This window comes from Triplophysa rosa, linkage group LG18, assembly GCF_024868665.1.
Source record: "Triplophysa rosa linkage group LG18, Trosa_1v2, whole genome shotgun sequence".
NCBI lineage: Eukaryota > Metazoa > Chordata > Actinopteri > Cypriniformes > Nemacheilidae > Triplophysa > Triplophysa rosa.
In genome coordinates, this window is record NC_079907.1 from 20,926,650 (window position 1) to 20,946,004 (window position 19,355).

The following is a 19,355-nucleotide window of genomic DNA, read 5'->3' on the forward strand; positions in this document are numbered from 1 at the left end:
CGTTGTGTTGCGAGACAGACTGGGGTTTGATCTTGAGAACCTATCATCTCCGAGAGGAATTTAAAATGCCAATGGGCTTTGGCGAATGGCACACGCATGCCAGTCCCTGCCCCGTGCATACGGGTATAAAAGGGAGGTGGCGGTGGTCATTCACTCATCCTTTGTTCTTCGGAACCTGCATGACGTACATGTCAAGCGCTCCATCTCTTTGAGATTTCTTCCAGACTGCTGGATTTACGTCGCGAAGCAGCGTATTTCTCCCTCTCGGTAGCGGACTTGCCCTGGGCGTCTCGGCAGCGAGCCGCAGATATTTCTAAAAGAGCAAATTTCCTCTCACAGTCTGCGCTGTCTTCAGGCATGTCTTGCAGCTGTGTTCTTGGGTATGACAGACTCATCCCCGAGTCCGACGGGCACGAGATCAGGAGGTCACGGTTGGCTACGTTCTCCGGAATGTAGCCGCAACCCCGTCTGCTTCCTGAGCGAGTTCGACTGCCGCTTCGGCGAGGTCGACCACTTCGGCGAGCGGCGGGGGTGATTGGGGATTCCCATGGATGTCCCCCGGGCGGTCGAGCCCAAGACGAGGCGACGCAGAGATGACGGCCGTGCTTGCCCGCTTCGGCTGACTTGGAGGTGCATGAGGAGCTCACAGAGACGTGGAATATGCCGATCGCGGCGCATTCCCGTCTGACGGGCTCAGGAGCTGTTACTTCCCTGGACGGTGGGGCAGCTAAGGGATATGTCGACGTCCCCCAGGTGGAATGTGCAGTCGTGGTGCACCGCAGACACTGCCACTTGGAGGGGTTGACCAAGGCACCCTTCCAGGGCATGTAAGCTCTTTGACACTCGTGTCGAAGACTTCCGATGCTGTGGGTTAAACTGCCTCTGCCCTCCACGCTATGGCGGTCCATCGGGTTCATAATGCTATGGCGACCCATCAGGTCATAAGTCAAAGCATTAAGATCTGATTGATGGGAAGACCGACCCGGCTGCGCACCGGCCTCGCGCCTCGTGCGACGAAGGTCATTGCGGGTGCTCTGGGTCGGATTTTTTATTTGATTTCAGTTAACGGAAATGTTTTAAGAGTTTTAGTAATAACTGTGGTCTGGTCCACTTTACTGCTTATTCTGTCCAAAAACTTAGGAAACTTAGGAAAAAGCTGATCGAAATTTCAAAAGATTTTTTTATTTGCATAGACAGGTAGATGAAATGAGAAGTAGCCCAGAGAACAATGCAGTATATACTGTACAGTTCTGCTTGTATTTATTATAGTTGTTGCTAAGTGCCTCAAAAATATCCTTCAAAGAACTGACCACACAAACCCTGCAAATAATCTCAAATTCAGTGACTAGATTTTCCTCTGAGGCTGAAATTGTAATAGTTTACAAAAAAGGAAAATAAGAGCCTTGTAAAGATGTATTTGTTGCCCATCTCACTGATAAAAAATGGTTAACCCAGTCAATTGACGTTTAAGATTGAGATTAGCTACTCCCCAACAGTGAATATAACAGTTTGCCTACAACCTATAATTAATTGTTTAAAGGGGTCATATGACACGGCTAAAGCGAATATTATGGTTCGTTTTAGATGGAATGCAATGTGTATACACGATTTAAGGTTCAAAAACGCTGTATTTTCCACATACCGTGCATGTTTGTATCTCCTCTTTGCCCCGCCTCTCTGAAACGCGCAGATTTTTTAAAAGCTCATGGCTCTGAAAGCGAGGTGTGCTATGATTGGCCAGTTAACCAGTGCGTTGTGATTGGTCGAATACTGCAAGCGTGTAATGGAAATGTAACGCTTCTTACCATATTTGGTACATCAGGTTCCAAAGCAATTGTACTGACAGGTACGCCCACCTTACTTGCGTATACATTTGGGCGGTCTTAGTCAAATCAGAACACCAACTGACGTAGATTTGTGGGGGTGTGGTTACACGAGGCGTTTCAGGCAGGTCTGGGTGAGCATTCGCTCTTACATAGAATGCATCTTTTGTTCCCACACTTTAATTTTTGCAATTTTACGTGTCTAATATATGCATGGACAACTTATAACGCACCAAACACACAGAAAAACACGTATTCGTGCCATATGACCCCTTTAAATAAGCTAATGTAATGACGTTTATGAAGTGTGTTTATTTCTGTCTGTCTGTCTTCACCATAGCTGGATCACTTAGACAAAAATGGCCAGTGTGCCCTTGTGCACGCTGCTCTTAGGGGTCACCTGGAGGTGGTGAAGTTTCTAATTAAGAATGACTGGGGCTCTGATGGTCATCAGACACAACTTCAAACCCCCTCCCCAACTCAGTCCCAGGACACGCCCTCTCCGATGCAGCCACAAGACACACTCTCTCCCACAGAGCCCCAGGACACGCCCTCCCCTACACAGGACACGCCCCAGATATCCCAACCCTCCAGCCCTGAGCAGACCGCAGAACAGGCTGATTCACCAGAAGTGTCAGAGCAGAAGCCAGAGAGCCATTCGGAAGAGCAAGAGGAGACTCGGGAAGAGTCAGAACAGCAGACAGAAGTGCAAGCTAAGCCACAGACATCACCACAACTTGCGGCCTTCAGTAAGAGTCTTGCAGTACAACAGGCCCTTATCGCAGCAGCGAGTATGGGTTATACAGAGGTACGTTATTTTTCTGTTCGTTTGTTTTTTTACCCACTTGTTTTTCCTTGCTTAAATAGCTACTAATTCTCCATGTCCTTCAGATTGTTTCTTATCTTTTGGATTTGCCTGAGAGGCATGAAGTGGATGTTCAAAGTGCTCAGATTAACTGCTATGATACCTTATGGGGTGAAACAGGTAAAACCTTTAATTTCACATTTGATCTGTTCTTCAAATGTTGTCTGACCATAAGGGTTTCTATTAGTTGTCAGTATTTCAGCATGTTTGACAGCTTTATTCTCCTCTTCCCATCAGCATTATCAGCTGCAGCAGGGCGAGGAAAGCTGGATGTCTGTCGACTGCTATTGGAGCAGGGCTCTTCTGTGACCCAGCCCAACAGAAGAGGGGTTCTGCCACTTTTCAGTTCTGTGCATCAAGGGCACTGGCAGGTCAGTACGAAATGCTTCTTAATACTTTGAGGACCGACAGATAAGGTACATTTTTTCAGAGGCGCTTTCTGTTTTAGATTGTGGACCTGTTGGTGAGTCATGGGGCCGATGTGAATTTGGCCGATAAACAGGGGCGTAGTCCGCTCATGATGGCTGCATCAGAAGGACATGTGGACACGGTTGATTTCCTATTGGCTCAGGGTAAATAAAACTCTGAATTCTTCTGCGAAAGTTAACAATTTGAACAGTTTTCCATTGTTGCGATGCAGATTTACAGTAAATGCATATTAGTACACTACAGATGGTTCAAAAGTAAAAGCAGGAAATTATGATGACATTTTTCATGTTTAGGTGCACTAATGGATCTTACGGATAAGGAGGGACTCACTGCACTCAGTTGGGCATGTTTGAAAGGACATCTGTCTGTCGTTCGCTGCTTGGTGGAAAGGGGCGCGACAGCAGACCATGCAGATAAAAATGGACGAACTCCTCTTGACCTGGCTGCATTTTATGGGGACTCAGAAGTGGTAAGCGCATTTTGTTTGTATTCTCTTAACTAGGTAGTTTACCCAACAATTCTGTATACAAAAGAAGATATTTAAAGAATGTTGGTTAACAAAAACTGTTGGTCCCGTTTTACTTCTATTGTATGGACACAAAACCAATGCCATCCAAGTCAATGGGGACCAACGGTTTTCTGTTACCAACATTCTTTAAAATATCTTTTTTTGTGTTCTGCAGATGAACATACAGTAGGTCATACAGGAGGGTGAGGAAATGATGACAGAGCTTTCATTTTGGGTGAATTGAAATCTTGTGATGGATTTAAATCGGGGCTGTGCAGCGGTGTAAAATCTCAACTTTATTCTATTGTAACACCTGAATAAATGGTTATATGAGAAAAGTAGCTTAAATAGTAGAAGACATTATAAAGGCTACTTCAGGGGGTCCACAGACCATGACCGAAAATGTGTGTGTAACCCTGACCTGGCATCGAATTATAAATGAATAAATCCTAGGATTGCTGATTAGAGGTACAAGTGATAATTTACTTCCCAGAGGACAAAACAATTGCACAACATAAGCAGATTAATGTAATCCTAATAATGAAAATGTTGAAAACATAGTTTAACCCTGATAAATTGTTTATTTTAAAGGTGTGATGAACTGGCTTGTTTATTGTTTTATACTGTTGTATGAGGTCTACTTATGACATTTGCGTGGTTTTTACATTAAAAAACATCAAAATCAATAAGTAATAGGCTATTTTCTACCTGGGTTTTGAGGCCGGCTCGACAAACGATCAGTTTGAATGGGCGTTCCGCCATGAAGACTTGAAAGTAAACGCCCACTGCTATGATTGGATAGCAGTTTGCGTAGTAAACTTAGTTGGAGCCTTCTGTGAATTTGGTTAGACACGTAACGTTAGGTTACACATTCGCCCTATTCGCACAGGATTAGCACTACTCCCCACATCTGTATTTCAGGGCATACCAAGCGATCTCTAACAAATGAATAGTGATGCATAGTACAAAAATGTTGTACTCACATAAGATTGCTGCGCCATTCCTATCGTATCCAATATTGACGGCACAGCACTGCTTTTTAATTTTAGTCTCTCCGCAAATCCATCGTCGACCTCTGCCTTGTTCACAAAGGAATCCGCGGAAATGTTTTACCCACGTGAGCTGAAACGTCTTTAAAAATAAACTTCAACCACGCATTACTAATGTGGGAATCTGAAGAAAGGTTATGCAGCGACTGTGTTCTTCCACAATCAGGCACTGACTCCACAATATTTTGCAATCTTTAACAGCATGTTTATTGCTTGCTCGCTCGATCTGGTTCCGCGCAACTTGTGTTACTTCAGTACTGTCATGCGCGAACCAGTGGGCGGGGCTAGAGAAGTAGTCGTTGATATTCTTCTGTGGAGGCGGTGTTCAACCTATCAGGTGCATTCCAGGACCTGGCGTTCGCTGGGCCTGGTGTCAATAACAGTCGTAATCTCAGTAACAAGGGCGTTTTCAGTTCTGACACTTACAGGATGTTCGCGTGAATACGATTCCCTCTTATATAACAAAAGCTCAGGTTAAAATTGTGGTTTTAATTCATGGCACCTTTAAAGGGGTCATATGGCGTGAATACGTGTTTTGCTGTGTCTCTGGTATGTTATAAGTTGCCCATGCATGTATTAGACACTTAATAAACACAAATGATGCATTCTATCTAAAAGCAAATGCTCACCCAGACCTGCCTGAAACGCCTCGTGTAACCACAAATCTACGTCAGTTGCATACGCAAGTAAGGTGGGCGTACCTGTCAGTACAATTGCTTTGGAACCTGATGTTCCAAATATGGTAAGAGGCGTTACATTTCATCACACGCTTGCAGTATTCGACCAATCACTACACACTGGTTAACTGGCCAATCATAGCACACCTCGCTTTTCAGAGCGATGAGCTTTGTAAAAAATCTGCGCGTTTCAGAGAGGCGGAGCAAAGAGGAGATACAAACATTCTAAGATTAGAAAATGCTGGGAAAACTTTACATTTACGCAACATTTAAAAGTGTAACGTTAGAAAGTAGGTAGATAACACAATAATGGTATGATTCATCAAAAAAACTTACCTGGCTGAGTCTGACTTGAAATGGCTAGCAAGCGTGTATGTTTTAATATTCCATTTGTTTAGCAAATCACAGCGATCCATTTGCTTCTTTTCTATCTTTCGTCAGTCTTTAAAAAGAAATCTCAGATTTCACGCTGTACAATCCTTCTCACAACAACTTTTTTTCCGTTCTAAACAAAGTAAAGATAGCGAAAAACGCTGACTCGCTTGACTTTCGTGTGCGGTGACGTCACGTGCAAGCACTGCCGCTGAATGTCAAAATAAAAGCTTTGTTCAACGAGAGATGAAATCAGATGTCAATCAACATAAATAGCGAATCAAATTTTGGGGTGGCACTCAGGGTGACCAATTGTCAGGGGTGTTCAGTGTCACCTTGGACCCCCCTCTAGCTCCGCCACTGATTACAAAATGACTTTTTCTTTTGCTGCTCTCTCTCAGGTGCAGTTTCTGGTGGATCACGGGGCATTAATAGAGCATGTTGACTACAGTGGGATGAGACCTTTGGATCGAGCTGTGGGCTGCAGAAACACCTCAGTAGTGGTTGCTCTTCTAAAGAAAGGAGCCAAAATTGGTATGGCAGTTTACAGGCTGTTGAGTCTTTGTGAATGTGTGGTGAGGTGTATGAGCGTTTATGTGTTTTCATGTAGTTCAGCTTGTGCTCAGCTGCTCTAGCGTCCTGCTGTTCTGTGCTTGACATCAGTTATCGCAACCGCTTTTCGTTAACATGTCTCTGGACGTCTCACTCCACGTAATGCATTTTGTTTTCACAGAAATTTCTTTTCCTGTTTCTTTTTTATGTCCGTGTTATCGATAGCCCAACTTGACATTTGAACTGCTCAACAGATAAAGAGTGATAAAATATACAGTCAACTCCAAAAATGTTGGCACCCTTCATGAAAATAAGCAAAGATTCTGCAGGTTGTTTTTTAGCCTTCAAATCCTGGCTCAGGTATTTAGTCAAATTCATTGTGCCATTTATCTTTACTAGAGCACCTGGACCACAAACAGCAAACCAGCCCCAAAGCATCAATGAATCAGAATGGGCAGCAGGTGCTTTTCTTCGTCTGCAGTTTTGTTAATGATGACAGAAATTTTAAACATGTGTAACCGTGGGAAAGCAAGTAATAGAACAGTAAAGCAATTTAAAATGGTAAAAATAAAAATGTGTCTCTGAGGACTAGGTATAAGAAGGATGTTTTCCTCAAAGATGCAGATTGCTTACAGTATATAATTTTATGCAAATTATTATTTGGGGTGTCATAAATCAAAAATCATATGTATTTTTAGCCATATATAAATCATATGTACATCATTTTTTACATAAATTATTGTCACGGACGAGACAGTCTATTACTGTGATCATTTACACTAACTCTTAAGTTAAAGTTAGCTAATGTTTTGTAATGCAGTGTTAAATTGAAAATGCAATGATTTGCAAATCCTGTTGACTTTTATTCGACAATTATATAGTACTAAGAGTATTAAACTTGTGTTCCAACTGAACTTTATTGTTATTTATTAATATGATATAATATATGATACAATACGACATAAGAGCTCTGACAGGAATCTGGCATTTTTTGTGGTTAAAATATGGTGGCGGGTGGTTTATATGGATCGCAAGGGCCTGAAACTTGCAGTTTGTGTTCATATCTAGTTTTTCTTCTGTTGAGAGGTGATTTAAATATTCGTGGCTTGAAATAAAAGGAATATTTAGCGGCTTGTGCTGTGTCTCTGTAACGAGGCATGAACCAGGCAGGGCATCAGATCCACATGCAGTAAGATTTTAATAAACAAAAACACAAAGTACAAAATAATAAAGAACAAAGAAACAAGGACTTAAATTAATCCAAAGGACACTGAGGAAATACACTGGGAACAGGACCAGACATACAACGACTCACACTAGACAAAGGAAACGCTGGGGTTTAAATATATAGAAACTAACAAGATAACAAGACACACCTGGAGAAACTAATTATCAATAAAAAACTAAAAAGGACTACAAAACATGGCACAGAACTGGAAGTAACATAAAAGTTCACAAACATAGGGGAAACACGGACTGGGATCGTGACAGAGCCCCCCCCTTAAGAGCGGCTTCCATACGCTTGCAAAAACGAAGGTCCAGGAGGGTGGTGGAGCAGAGGCGGAACAGGGGGCAGGACGGAGGGCCAGGCCCATAAAGGGGAACAGGGCTAGGGCCGAGGAGCAGAGGCGGGCTAGGGCTGTGGAGCAGAGGTGGGCCTGGGCCGTGGACGAGGCAGGGAGCTCAGAGGCGGCCATCTTGGATGAGGCAGAGCTCAGAGGCTGCCATCTTGGAGGAGGCAGGAAGCTCAGAGGCGGCCATCTTGGAAGAGGAAGGGAACTCAGAAGCGGTCATCTTGGATGAGGCAGGGAGCTCAGTGGGTTCAGAAACAGCCTCTGGTGCGGAGAACAGCACACAGTAGGGCAGCAGCCACCACCGTCAGAGCAAACTCCAAGGGCAGAACCTCAGGAACAGAAACCTCCGGGACCACAGGACTTTGCATCGGATCCACATGCAGTAAGATTTTATTAAACAAAAACACAAAGTACAAAATATTAAAAGAACAAAGAAACAAGGAACTGAAACACATGAACACATGAATGAAAACTCTGGATTAGATACCTTGGTAAAGCAATTACATTTTGAAAAAGATATGGAAGTATAAAACATATATGCAGCTTTTATTTTATACAACTGTTTTTGAGTGGGGTGCCAATATTTCTGGAGAAAATGGTATATATGTCTATATATAGTTATAATTATTTTTAGACCTGGTGAATTACTTGAAACTATCAGTTGCCTGATTTTCAATAGCCAATACACAAAAATACTTAATCCAAAATCCAAAATTACTGAGATCTGTGTAAAATATACAGATATACTACAGATATACGTGTTGTTTAAATAGGGACTATTTTAACCTAACTGTTGGTTCCTCATTGTTCAACGTTGTTATGGCTGCTGGTGTTTAAGCTATTTCATTTTGTATTCTTTAGCTAAAGCTCCTATTCCCCGCCTCTCACTGCTGCTTTTTTGTGTTCCCTTCTATCTTTCTTCCACGACCACTGCATCTCTCTTAACTTCCTCTTTCTTCCACTCAAACACTCCACTCTGATCATCACTTCTGGTTGTGCCAACCACTCCATTCCACCCTTGCTGCAACCTTTATCCGCATTTACTCGCTTTTACACCCCTGAACCTCTGGCCACAGGATGCCAGACGCTGCCGAGTCGGCACAAAGGAGGTAATGCTCGCGCTTGGCCTGTTCGCATCTTGCTTTCCTTCAGGCATCAGGATAGCTCTCTTTTCTATGTTCTGTGTTCGCTAGCATGTTTTGGTGCTGCAGGGTTAACTAGCACTGTAAACTGTTGTAACTGTGTAAACATTTTTTAGGATTGTAAATCAATAAGGATAGTAAGAATTTTGTCCGTTTTTTTTGTGTGCAGTGTGCCTGCCTGCTCTGTCTATCTCTGTACTCATCTATTTATTACAACCAGGCTTCTCAACCAGACATTTAATGAGATTGTAAAATGTAAAATTGTATAATTGTCAAACTGAAACAGTAACGTTATGTACCAAAATTAAAGGTTATAGGGAATGAGAATCTGAGATCACGCAGAAGGCATCTTCTCTCCTCATCCTGTTGTCCATTGCATTATCTGTTTGCGCTCTTCTTCCTCCTCCTTTCCTCTCAACCCTTCAATTTCTCCCTTTGACCCATCAAACATCATGTTACCCTCTAGGTCCTGCCACCTGGGCAATGGCGACATCGAAACCCGACATCATGATTATCCTACTGAGTAAACTCTTAGAGGAAGGAGATGGCTTCTACAAGGTCAGATTTACTTAAAATTGACCATTGCAGTTTGCGCAGTTTTGACAGAAGCTGAGTCCTTAACACAGTCTGTTGCCTTTCCTGCTACAGAAGGGTAAAGTGAAGGAGGCGGCTCAGCGCTATCAGTACGCTCTGAAGAAATTTCCCCGTGAAGGATTAAGTGAGGACCTGAAGACCTTCAAGGAACTCAAAGTGTCCTTGTTCTTGAACCTGTCTCGCTGCCGGAGGAAAATGAATGTGAGAATAGAACGAACACAGCTAAAAATAATCTAAATCTCACTCTTAGTGCTACCAATAAAGATCTAGTCATAATACTGTGTAATGCCCAGTCACCTTATTTTGGGTCTATTGTTATAATACCAGTTTTATAACTTCATGCAACATGTTCTTAGATCCTTGTTAGTATGCAACTGTGGAACAAATACATGCATATAAAGATTTCTTGTTTCTTTTCTTAGGACTTTGGAATGGCGGAAGAGTTTGCTACTAAAGCCCTGGAACTGAAGCCTAAGTCATATGAAGCATACTATGCTAGAGCCCGTGCCAAGCGTAGCAGCAGGTAGCGGTCTTACATGCCACTGAAAATGCTATCATCTAATTTATATTTACTTATATTATCAGTACATATTAAGAGCAGTATTTCTTTTTTACTCTATAGGCAGTTCGCTGAAGCTCTAGAAGACCTGAGGAATGCTATGAAGCTGTGTCCAAACAATCGTGAGATCCAGCGCCTTCTTCAGCGTGTGGAGGAGGAGTATAGGCAAGTTACCCAACCAGAGGAACCAGAGCTTGAGCCTCCACCATCTCCACCTCCATCTCCCTTACCAGTAGAAGAAGATGAGGAGCCCCCTCATCACACCCCTCCACCTGAGCCAAGACTAGATGATATGGAACCTGTCCAAGACTTGTTCGAGGATGATGACTTCCTGGAACAAGAGCTAGAAGCTGTCTCCATTGGCCTTGCCACTGACATTCGCTCAAACATTGCCAATTTACGTAGCCCGCCCCTCTCACCAGCTCATCATGATACCGGCTACCTATCTGGTGGGCAGGCCTTTGAGTTCCACCCGAGTTCCTCGTCCATGTCATCCCCTACCCATCACAGTTATCAGTCAACCTCCCCATGTATCTCCCCCACACATCAAAGCTCCCACTACCGCCAGAGTCCACCCCACACCTCACCTGCCCATCAGTCTTCCTACCGGTTTAGCCCTCCACCCATGGGCAGCGGAGGTAACCAGGGAATGGACTACCAGAGTCCTCCATCTTCCCCTCTTCGGCGTGGGGTTCCCTTCAGGGCTAGCCCCCCAGTGGAGAGTGTGTGTTTGTACCGTTCCCAGTCTGGCTCTCCAGTCCGCTACCAGCAAGATCCTTTACCTAGCCGACCTAAATCACCACTGTTAAAGATGAGCAGCCAGCGCTCCTTCCAGCTCCAGTCACAGCCTTCCCAGAGCTCCCAGTCCAGCCAACACCACCAGGCCCAAGGCCTTCGTCTTCAGCCCTCTGTGGCACAGATTGTTCGCACTAACCATCCCAGCAACAATGTGTACAGCCATTTGTCTCATCCACTCAACAGCAGGTACCAGGGAAGTTCCATGGATATGGACCGGGAAAGAGAGCGGGAGCCCAGGCTGGTGTACCAACCCTCACTGGATAGCCGGTCTATGTCTCAAGTGCAGTCCAGCCTTAATGTGGGAGCTCTCTGTCAGCATGGTGGTCGAGGTGGGCCTGGTGGAGTTCTAGAATCAAACTTAGGCAAGGATGAAATCCCTCAACGTCCTGCTTCAGCCTACCGTTCAACAACAGGAGGTCCTGGAGGCATGCGCTTCAGCCAAACCCCCCAAATAAGCCGCAGTCAGTCTGCGGCATACTACCCTGTGTCCAAACATGACCTTGAGAGGGCAGTGGCAGCCTCCGCTCTGCCTCAGTGCCAGTTGGGCTCTCCGGAGATCCCACACCTTGTGCGCAGACCTATCAGTGCGAACACAAGTGACCTAAAGCAGCATGTACCAACCCCCAGACCGCTGATCCATTCGCAGAGTGTAAATCTTCGCTTCTCTCCCTCCAGCAGTAATATCTCCTCAGGCTCTAGCTGCAATCTCGCTCCTGGCTTCAGACCTTCCTCCTCTATGGCCCAAATGGAAATCCCATTGCTGGCTGCGTACGACCGAAGCTTTGATGAGCCATCTGCCCTCTCTCCCTCTCAAAGCGGGCTCTACTCGGGTGAACCTGCTCGATCCCGGACAACTCCGTTCATGGGCGTCATTGACAAGACTGCAAGGACTCAGCAGCAGTATCTTCACCAGCCGTCCCGTGCTTGGCCTGTGTCATCCCTGGAATCGATTATCACTAGCCCCACATCACCTGGCAATTTGATCCACCAGGCCTCCACTGCCTCTTACAGTCCACCCACGTCGCTAGGTAATATTGCTTACTACAATAAGACCAATAATGCCCAGAATGGACACATGCTGGAGGAGGAGTTCTATGTCCAGCCACAGCCCGCCTCTTTAGGCAAGCTTGCCAATGGAGGGGCCCGCGATCGAGACCTCCTTGAGCGAGTGAGCCAGATGCCCACATACCAGGATGTTAAAGTGGCACGGACGATGCCCGTGGCTCAGGCCTACCAGGAGAATATGTACCGCCAGCTGTCCCGTGATGCCAGACAAGGTCCCACCTCGCCCATCAAACCAAAGAGACCCTTTGTGGAGTCAAACGTTTAATAGGCACCCAGTAGGGTGGGCACAAAGGTGTGTGTGAAAATGAATGTTTGTGTCAGCTCTTGTGTGAGGGACGGTGTAGGTGCAGGATATTAAAGTCAGTATTTTGTGTAGAACTACATAGGAGAAAATGCTTTTAATAAACTAAAAAACAGTGTTACAAGATATGTACAAATACCCGTGCCTACTTTAGGTAAACGCAATCTGTTGATATAAACCTAGTTTTAAGAACTTGGGTGGTGGACAGGTTCCAAATACCCTGACAGTGCCCTTTTAGAGTATTAGAATACAGTATGTCAAAATGAAAAACTTTCTTTAAAGCTCTGCACATTTTAGGAAAGCACATTTCTTGATGTCCCAACGAAAGAGGCCTACATGCAGAGTAAGAGTTTACCTTGCCATCGTTTCCTGCACTGAAGTGTATAAGAAACTGGGAATCTGTGTTAAACTTATTCCCACCCTCACTTATCTCTTCCCATTTAAGCTAAACTAAACTGCTACAGTAGGCTTTCTGGACATCACAATGTTGGGTTGTTGTTCAATACTGTAAAAAGTGAAAATGATGTTTCGGTAAATTTAAGATGTAGTTACAGAAGGAAAAAGGAATATTTATATTTAAGTTATATAATATATTATGATGTATAGAAATATTGAAGCAGTTTTTGTGTCAATTTTAGTTGGTTTTCTTTCATTTTGTATCTGTTGAGTTTGCCTTTTCAAAACATTTTCATTTGACTGGAGGTTGTTATTTTAACAGTGATTACCTATAGAATTCTGGCTCACAAGCAGAAATATTGTGTCAAATTAACAATTGTATAGTGGCAATAATGTTCATTTTATCAATTTCTTTGTAATAAGCTTAATATGCTCATTTTCAAGTAACCCTCATTTTGTCCTTAATAACAAGTGTCTTATTTAAAAGATTAGCTCAGTTTATCACCAAACACTGGAATGGCAGAAGTGCCACATTTCAATGGAAGAATGTATTACACCATCGTAGATGCTACATATACTCTACAGTATGTAAAGTACACAAAACACAGTTTCAGGGCAGTTTGTGTAAAACTCTTGTTTTAAGAAATGGAATATTGCATTCTCACAGAGACGCATCAGTATATCAAGTGAAATATGTTTGTTTTAACTTAAACTTTAATTCATAGTTTTGGTTTGCACTGTCTGACATTCTAAAAAAAGAGAGCACTTTATTCATTGATAAGGATTGTTTGGGAAGCGAACACTGGGGGGATGGAGAGGGGTTTTTTGGATCTGGGATGGAACATCCTTACTAACATATGTTCAGTTAACACTGGAAAATGACCTGTGATTAGTTGTACGACTAGAAAACAAAATAGCAGTCATTGTCCTTGGTGCAATTCTGATTTTTTCAAGCAAATGAATGAACAATAATAATAATATTAAAGAGCAAAATTACATTTTTAAAAAGATATAAAATGTGTATATAACAGCCTTTATAGAGCGCAGTGTACTTGCTGTATATAGTGGCCAAATGTGTTTATGCATACAAAATCCTGCTGTCCTCTGCAAAATAAAGCGTGAAAGGGACTTGAAACGAGCCTTATGTGTCAAACACAGTACAGAGGCATCACACACTCCCGATAAGCAAACCAGCCGTTTTGAAATAGTGTATTTGTAGTGTAAAAAACATATTCAGCTAGTTTCTTTTGAAGTTCTCTGCTTCACAATGCAATATTATTAACATGCAGAGCTTAACTGTGGCTTCGGTCAGATCTTCTCAAAAATACAGCATACGGACTAATATCTAGATCGCTTTTCTTAAAGCAAACCATATTCACATTTCTACTGCTGTCAGTGTAAACCTGCTTCAAGAGATCCCTCATCTTCAAATACAGGGAGGGAGAGCGAAATACAGAAACAGCACCAACAAATTCCTGATCATACAGGACTCTGTGGGTCTTGTTAGGAAAGTGTAGTTTTTTTGTGTATTATTTTTGCTGTACATAATCTGACGCATGACCGATCCTCCATTCCCCCTGAAAACACACACACACATCAACAAATCTGCGGTATGTCTCCAACAGAGGAGAAACAAAACACAAAGGGTTGACAAAAAATCTCCACCAAACCCAACAGTATAGATGTGACATTTACCTCGGAAGGGTTTGACCATTCTTTTTTAGTTTTTCAGTTAGATTTTTGAGTTGATTTTAATGTACTTGCTTGCTAAGCAGAGTTTCTCGTCTGTAAATGTGAGCTTTCAGAGCGCTGTGACAACGTTTAACGACTTCAATAAACCAGAATGTGTTTTTATCATGTCAGTGGTCATTTTTATACAGCTCAAACTTTTTATATTACAGTTGTGTACAGCTTATACAGAACCGCTGTCATGTATGACAACAAAAGCAAACTTTTACTTCAATAGAATGCATTTAAAGTTAAACATTAAACCTAGCCACATACCTCATCCCATGGAGCTATGGACATGAATGATGCATCAAATGTGTAATATTACTTTCTAATGGATCAGATGAGTCCAATAAAATTGCATTGAAATTTGGCCCTCAGCCTTATCTGGATACATGAACATATAGTACAGTAGAAAACATGCCTGGAAATCCTTCAGAACATTTTAGCAATAACTTAGCAAATACTAAGAGGTCAGGCCAGGAACATTGACTTGTTTTACAGGCATTACTTTTGCTATTGCTACAGTAAATAAAAACACATTTAATACAAGACCGTTTAAAGAACTTAAAAAAAGACTACATAACCTTTCAAGTTGTCAAATTTCTCAAGAAAAACTGTGCAATTCTATTTTTTCACTAAATGTGTATATAACAGCCTTTATAGAGCGCAGTGTTCTTGCTGTATATAGTGGCACAGAAAAAATTCTTCAATGTATTCATGCACTGCAGTAATCCATATTAGTTTTTGCCTGCAAAACAAGTTGTAAGCGACTGTATTATCTGCTTGTTTGTAAATAAGACTCCTTAAATGACTAATGTTCCAGCTGCTTGGTTATTTTCGTGTGACGCATTTGGCATTGATGGCTGGTTTAAGGACACCAGAAGTGTCTCTGGCATTCGTCAAAACTTTCCTTTTCAGTCTTTCTTGGGTTTGGCTGTTAGGAGATGCACAAATCCTGGGATGAATACCATGACCACCTGTGGCACAAGAGTGTATTTGAGGAAGAACAGGGAGTAGAAGAGCAGAGGAGGAACCGTGGGTAGCTGGAAACTGCTGACATAGTGGAGGGCCAGTGATGAGAGAGCCAGACAAAGAGTCCTGGGTACCCAAGGAAGAGTCCAACCACCTGGCTTCCAAAACTGTGCAAGTCCAAGACCTAACAGAGCCCCAGCATCACGGGTTAAAGAGGAGAAGGGTGCTGTATCCATTCGAACCCATTCTGAGTGAGAACACCACCTCTTAGCCAGTATAATAGACCTGCGGGAAAAGAAATGTATGTTTGAGATGTAATGTAATAAAACGTAACATCTGTTATGGCCAAAAACACCTTAACTCATGGAGCCAAAAATATGTGTACTGTATATCAATTTCTTATGCTGTTGGCTGATGCTTTTATCCACCATCCACATTTCTTTTTTACTCACTGTGTGGTTTTTGGGGTATGTTCCCTAAGAGACCTGTTCTCAAACTGGGGGCTGTGGCCCCCCTGGGGGGCCCTAAAATAAATGGATCCAGGGGGACACAGATTTTGTGCCATTTTATGAAATATAGAAATTTAGCATAGATTTTATGCAACCAAACATCAGAAAAATAAAACCACCAACCAGAAGAATCGATGTTCCAGCATTGTATAACTGAACATATGTTTGGTTTAATTAAAATTCTAAGTTTAATTCTAAGTCTTTATTTAGGGGGCGCAAAGCAATGCATTCTACACAAAGGGGGCCTTACAACGGTAAAGTTTGAGAACCACTTCCCTAAGGCATGTGGAACTTTTCGTACGAGGCAGTGCTTCACTGAAAGTATTGTTATGGTTTTAGCATGTTGTGCCTGTTTTAGCCACGACTAAGGTCCTGTTACACCTGGTTTAACATCAGTTTTAGGTGATCTCTACTTTAGTTGTGAAGTGTTTAGTTGAGACACACTGCTGTTTAAATATCTACCATGTAAATTATATGTAAATGGTATGGGGTCCTCCTCCTAATTTTTTGACACGCACAGTTTAAGACCTGCTTTGATTGTTGTTATGACTCATTTGTTAAATGATACTATAGGCAAGTAGGTGTGAAGATGTCACATGTGCCTGGCTAGCTATGAATGTGATTTCAGCGATCATGTCTTACTTACAGTAGTGAACAGGGCACATATTCAGCGCAGTATTGAGTGTCTTATTGCTTTCAGGTATAGTTCATACATAATACAGTTATGGAACAAATTTCTATTGTAACGTTATTTAATGGCCGGGACCAATATGGCAGCCGCGTTGATGTGTTTAAGCAGACAATAAGGCATCTAGGTATAATATATGTCTATGATTACAACTGTATCACCATCCAGGAACAGAGCTGCCAATTTCATAATGTAATTATGAAATATAATCTCTCTTGATGCGTTTATTAATTTCTTGCGATATAGAGCATACTCACCAAGACAGATCAATTCCAATCCTCTGCAGAGCACAGTGCAGCAGAAGAGCCCCAAAGAGAAGAGCCATGCTGTAGCCCAAGAAGAACAGAAGAGGGCGACCTTCAGGCACAGATCGGTTCAGCCAAACCCCCAGCATCACCCCTGTAAAACAGGAAATTAAACCTCCAGATCCGAGTTGTCTAAACGTATTAGCAAACAAAATGACTTGTTCATTCAAGCGTTATGGTGTTTGAGCTGTCTTTTAAGTTAGACAACGACATTTGAGCAATAATTCTATTGTGATTTGTGTGTAATAGCCTAAGCTTCATGAATTGTTACAATAAAGCTCTGACCTGTCAGAAGACCTGCGATGACTTGGTGAGGGAAGTGAGCCAAGATAAATATCCGGGAAAGACCTACACATCCCAACAAAACTGCATAAAACAAGTACGGCACAGCAGCTAACACTTTACTGTAAGAGAAAAAAATATTCAAATGACTTGAGAGGGTGAGTAAATGATGACAGAATTTTTATTTTTGGTTCTATTTAAACCATTAGTTATACGCCTATGTTTTGTATTCTTTAACTGAATTCTATGAACAATTTGAGTGAAAGAAATGTAAGTAATTTTTTTAATTATAAACATTTGGTACAGTATGTCCGCCTAAAAGAGCATGACAGGTCTCCCTTAAAGACTTACCTGCCTGTGCGAGCGTGAAAGAATGCTGCCAAAGAGGACACTATCACCCACCAGACAGCACCAGTGACCATAGCATGACCTGAGGGACTGCCTGTAAGAGATGGAAAAGAAATTGTCACCTGGTCATTTAATATCTTGACACCAGTAAACTGTTCACCAAAACAGGGGGTTTTGGTAAAGACAATCTAGAGTAAATGGGATTTATATGGGACATAATATTTTCACCTGGGCCAGTTTCACAAGTGGATATGAACTGCTGGACCTCCAGTGGGTTTTCAGAAAACAAGCCTGATTGTCTTATCCACCAGTAGGGTCTCTCCCCAAACAGGATCCTAAATCAATGTCAGTGAAGTATGTACATTATTAGTCAATGTTGTATATGCATTAATGATGCATAATCATTCAAAGATTTTGATAATCGTGTAACCTCAAATTTGTAACCTCTCACAAAAAGTACTGTGGTGTTACAATGATGGCCAAATCTTAATACTTTTATTTAGACTAAGGTGGTGAATTATTATTACCACCACCACATTCTAAATTCCCCTATTTTCATGTTTCTACTACATTAAAGGGATACTTCACCCAAAAATGAAAATTCTGTCATCGTTTACTCCCCTTCGAGTTGTTCCAAATGTGTATAAATGTCTTTGTTATGATGAACACGGAGAAAGATATTTGGAAGAATGCTTATAACCAAACAGATCTCAACACCCATTGACTCCCACAGTAGGAAAAAAACAATGGTAGTCAAAAGTGCCCCTGAACTGCTGTCCTACATTCTTCAAAATGTCTTCTTTTGTGTTCAACAGAACAAAACAAAAAAAGATAAAAGTAATTGTTCCTACTATGGGAGTCAATGGGTGTTGAGATCTGTTTGGTTATAAGCATTCTTCCAAATATCTTTCTCTGTGTTCATCAGAACAAAGACATTTATACACATTTGGAACAACTCGAAGGTGAGTAAATGATGACAGAATTTTCATTTTGGGGTGAAGTATCACTTTAACCTGCAAATCAATTCTTACCATTTAAGGACTAAATTCAGCCATTCAGATAAAGCTGCCACCCAGATGACAGCGATGCCAGTCCGTCGATGTACATAAAACGCAACTGGAAATAACAGGAGAACCGCAGCTTTGGGGTCTCCCATATGAGATGCAACGAGCCAAAAATCTTCATAACTTCTGGTTCTCAGCTGAAGAGCCTCAGCCATCCAAACGCCTTGGCGGTATATGAGCTCCATATTGTGAATACGCTTGTCGCTGATATAAGGTTATGCTGGACATAAAAAAAGGTCCACAAATAGAGGGTATCAGGTGCTCCCAGACATGTGTTTATAATTACATCCTTGTTTACATAGTAATCCACTTTTGTCACCTGATATTTTAAGTTTAGAATATAATCGATAAATTCGAGAAACCAACAGACGAATAGTCTACTAAGTGATGAATTATAGCAATTACTTCACGTTTGTGAAACTGGCTCAAAATGACCTGCAGAGATGCTTATTTTCTCTCCTGTTGGCTGATCTCTCATCTGTTTCTACCGCGTTACTACTTTACGGATACCGCAATGGGACAGACTTCACTAAAACTACTGATGGACGGGGCTTCGATGGTACTGTAGGCGCCACCTACAGTTTTGTAGACTTTTTTATTAGCTGTAACAAACTATTTTTACATGAACTTTGCAAATACTACAACACTTTTGACTCGTTGATGAATGAATGGAAAATATATAATAAATGTGGAAATAAGTACACGATTTAGTAATGCTGCGGTACTTAAAGTATAATATATATATATATATA

At 42.1% G+C, this 19,355-nt stretch overlaps 2 protein-coding genes across 10 annotated transcripts in view; one reads left to right on the plus strand and one right to left on the minus strand.

The window, feature by feature from the left end:
- The window catches only part of tanc2b (tetratricopeptide repeat, ankyrin repeat and coiled-coil containing 2b), a 139,833-nt gene extending 125,277 nt beyond the window's left edge, over positions 1-14,556 (plus strand). For 7 of the 9 annotated variants that reach the window (XM_057359264.1, XM_057359266.1, XM_057359267.1 and 4 more), the window contains 11 exons: positions 2,164-2,631; positions 2,715-2,808; positions 2,926-3,059; positions 3,137-3,260; positions 3,411-3,586; positions 6,125-6,257; positions 8,926-8,958; positions 9,458-9,549; positions 9,640-9,786; positions 10,008-10,108; positions 10,208-14,556. In XM_057359264.1, the coding sequence (XP_057215247.1) occupies positions 2,164-2,631; positions 2,715-2,808; positions 2,926-3,059; positions 3,137-3,260; positions 3,411-3,586; positions 6,125-6,257; positions 8,926-8,958; positions 9,458-9,549; positions 9,640-9,786; positions 10,008-10,108; positions 10,208-12,272 (3,567 nt within the window). In that variant the 3' untranslated portion in view covers positions 12,273-14,556. The remainder of the gene's footprint in view (positions 1-2,163; positions 2,632-2,714; positions 2,809-2,925; positions 3,060-3,136; positions 3,261-3,410; positions 3,587-6,124; positions 6,258-8,925; positions 8,959-9,457; positions 9,550-9,639; positions 9,787-10,007; positions 10,109-10,207) is intronic. The other 2 variants (XM_057359265.1, XM_057359273.1) reach the window with 1 other exon arrangement.
- On the minus strand, positions 12,306-19,102 carry g6pc3 (glucose-6-phosphatase catalytic subunit 3). The gene is made up of 6 exons (XM_057359274.1): positions 18,571-19,102; positions 17,768-17,874; positions 17,543-17,633; positions 17,195-17,313; positions 16,862-17,003; positions 12,306-15,692 (listed from the first exon to the last, which is right to left on the minus strand). The coding sequence occupies exons 1-6, from the start codon at positions 18,786-18,788 to the stop codon at positions 15,350-15,352; spliced, it is 1,020 nt and encodes a 339-aa protein (XP_057215257.1). The 5' UTR covers positions 18,789-19,102; the 3' UTR covers positions 12,306-15,349.
- Between the last annotated feature and the right edge of the window lie 253 nt (positions 19,103-19,355).